The sequence below is a fragment of the Sinocyclocheilus grahami genome, unplaced genomic scaffold (genome assembly GCF_001515645.1).
Source record: "Sinocyclocheilus grahami isolate Dianchi unplaced genomic scaffold, SAMN03320097.WGS_v1.1 scaffold3766.1, whole genome shotgun sequence".
Classification (NCBI taxonomy): domain Eukaryota; kingdom Metazoa; phylum Chordata; class Actinopteri; order Cypriniformes; family Cyprinidae; genus Sinocyclocheilus; species Sinocyclocheilus grahami.
In genome coordinates, this window is record NW_015508836.1 from 8,617 (window position 1) to 10,062 (window position 1,446).

General features: G+C 36.7%; 1 protein-coding gene across 1 annotated transcript in view; it reads left to right on the forward strand.

Moving 5' to 3' along the window:
- Positions 1–11: 11 nt before the first annotated feature.
- LOC107576482 (integrin alpha-2-like) overlaps positions 12–1,446 on the forward strand; it is a gene marked incomplete at its 3' end in the record, with an annotated part of 2,625 nt that continues 1,190 nt past the window's right edge. Inside the window, exons 1-3 of the mRNA XM_016262650.1 lie at positions 12–21; positions 119–246; positions 328–476. Of these exons, the coding sequence (XP_016118136.1) occupies positions 12–21; positions 119–246; positions 328–476 (287 nt within the window). The remainder of the gene's footprint in view (positions 22–118; positions 247–327; positions 477–1,446) is intronic.

Consider the following 1,446-nt stretch of genomic DNA (forward strand, 5'->3'; position numbering starts at 1 on the left):
TTTGGAACGACATGAGGGTGAGTAATTAATGACAGAATTTTCATCGTTAAGTGATCTATCCCTTCAGCTGTCCCTCCAGCAAATTGTTAACATTTGGTGTTGTTCCGTGTCTACACAGCTTGTGGCAATCTAATGGACATTGCCATAGTTTTGGACGGATCCAACAGTATATACCCATGGGAACCAATTGTTGCTTTCCTCACGAAACTGTTGGAAAACTTAGATATTGGACCTCAAAGCACTCAGGCAAGTAAGACAGCTGGTGTGCCATTTTAGCATTTTGTTTTATATTTATAGTTAATATATTTCTGATTTCATTCATAACAGGTGACTGTGATGCAGTATGCTGTTGACACCTCATTCGAGTTCTACCTGAATTCCCATCGGACAAAAGAGTCCATGATTAAAGCAGCTTCAAATATTCAACAGAAACAAGGATTAGAGACTAATACTTTCAAAGCCATCGAATTTGCAAGGTATACATGACTCTTACTGAGCAATGTGGTAGAAATTCCCCCACACACCTGACTTAAGATACCTGTTGGGGTCTCGTCTCTGGAGACGTATCCCCAAAGCGCTAATAAATTCATTCTCTTGGCGTTTCTCTGGTGATGTAGAGTCGGACGACGTTTCGTCCCTTTTGAACACTATCACTTAGGACTAACATCTCTAGTGTTCCACTACACTTACAGTAACCAGACAGACTCCAGACGATGTCTTTGTATATGCTTTAATCATGGCCAGGAGGACCTCATACCAGTCACAGAGAATCCTCACAGCAGTTTATATAGCATAGATACATGGCAAGATTACATGTTCATTACATAATTCTTCTCTAATATAATTGGTTCTTCTTTTGTGCAATTCAGCAAACCTCTCCTCTTGTTACTGGCAAGGCAAGTTTAGTTTTTTGATTACTTCACCTTGTTACTCAAGTGTAACTCATGGGTTGTTATGGTTGTTTTTTAATGGGTTGCTATGTACGTCTAGCCGTCTTGTCCATATGCATTCGTTATTGCAATGCATCAACTAAAGTGTTAGTACATTTGTTCCCAAAAGAATATAAATGCTATGCCTGCAAGGAAAATGAATGTTAATTATGATTAATTTAAAATTTCCTTCACAACAACTACACCTGAGGGAATTACTGAAATACAGTACAGAACAAGGCCTCCTTTAACAGCATATGAATAGATATTTCTTCAAATATGGGCACTTTAAGGAGATAAATAATCTCTCATTAAACACACTCTTCACATTTAAATTGTATGTCTAACATTGGATATATATACATTACAGTAAAATTATTTTAGTTAGTTATTAATATTTTGCACTTTTTGCATTACTTGGCATTATTAGCGTATGATTAGGTGACACACCATCAAAATATTACGCTTGCAAGTTATATTTTCCTGTTTTGTTTTGCTTCATATACAGTATCACTTT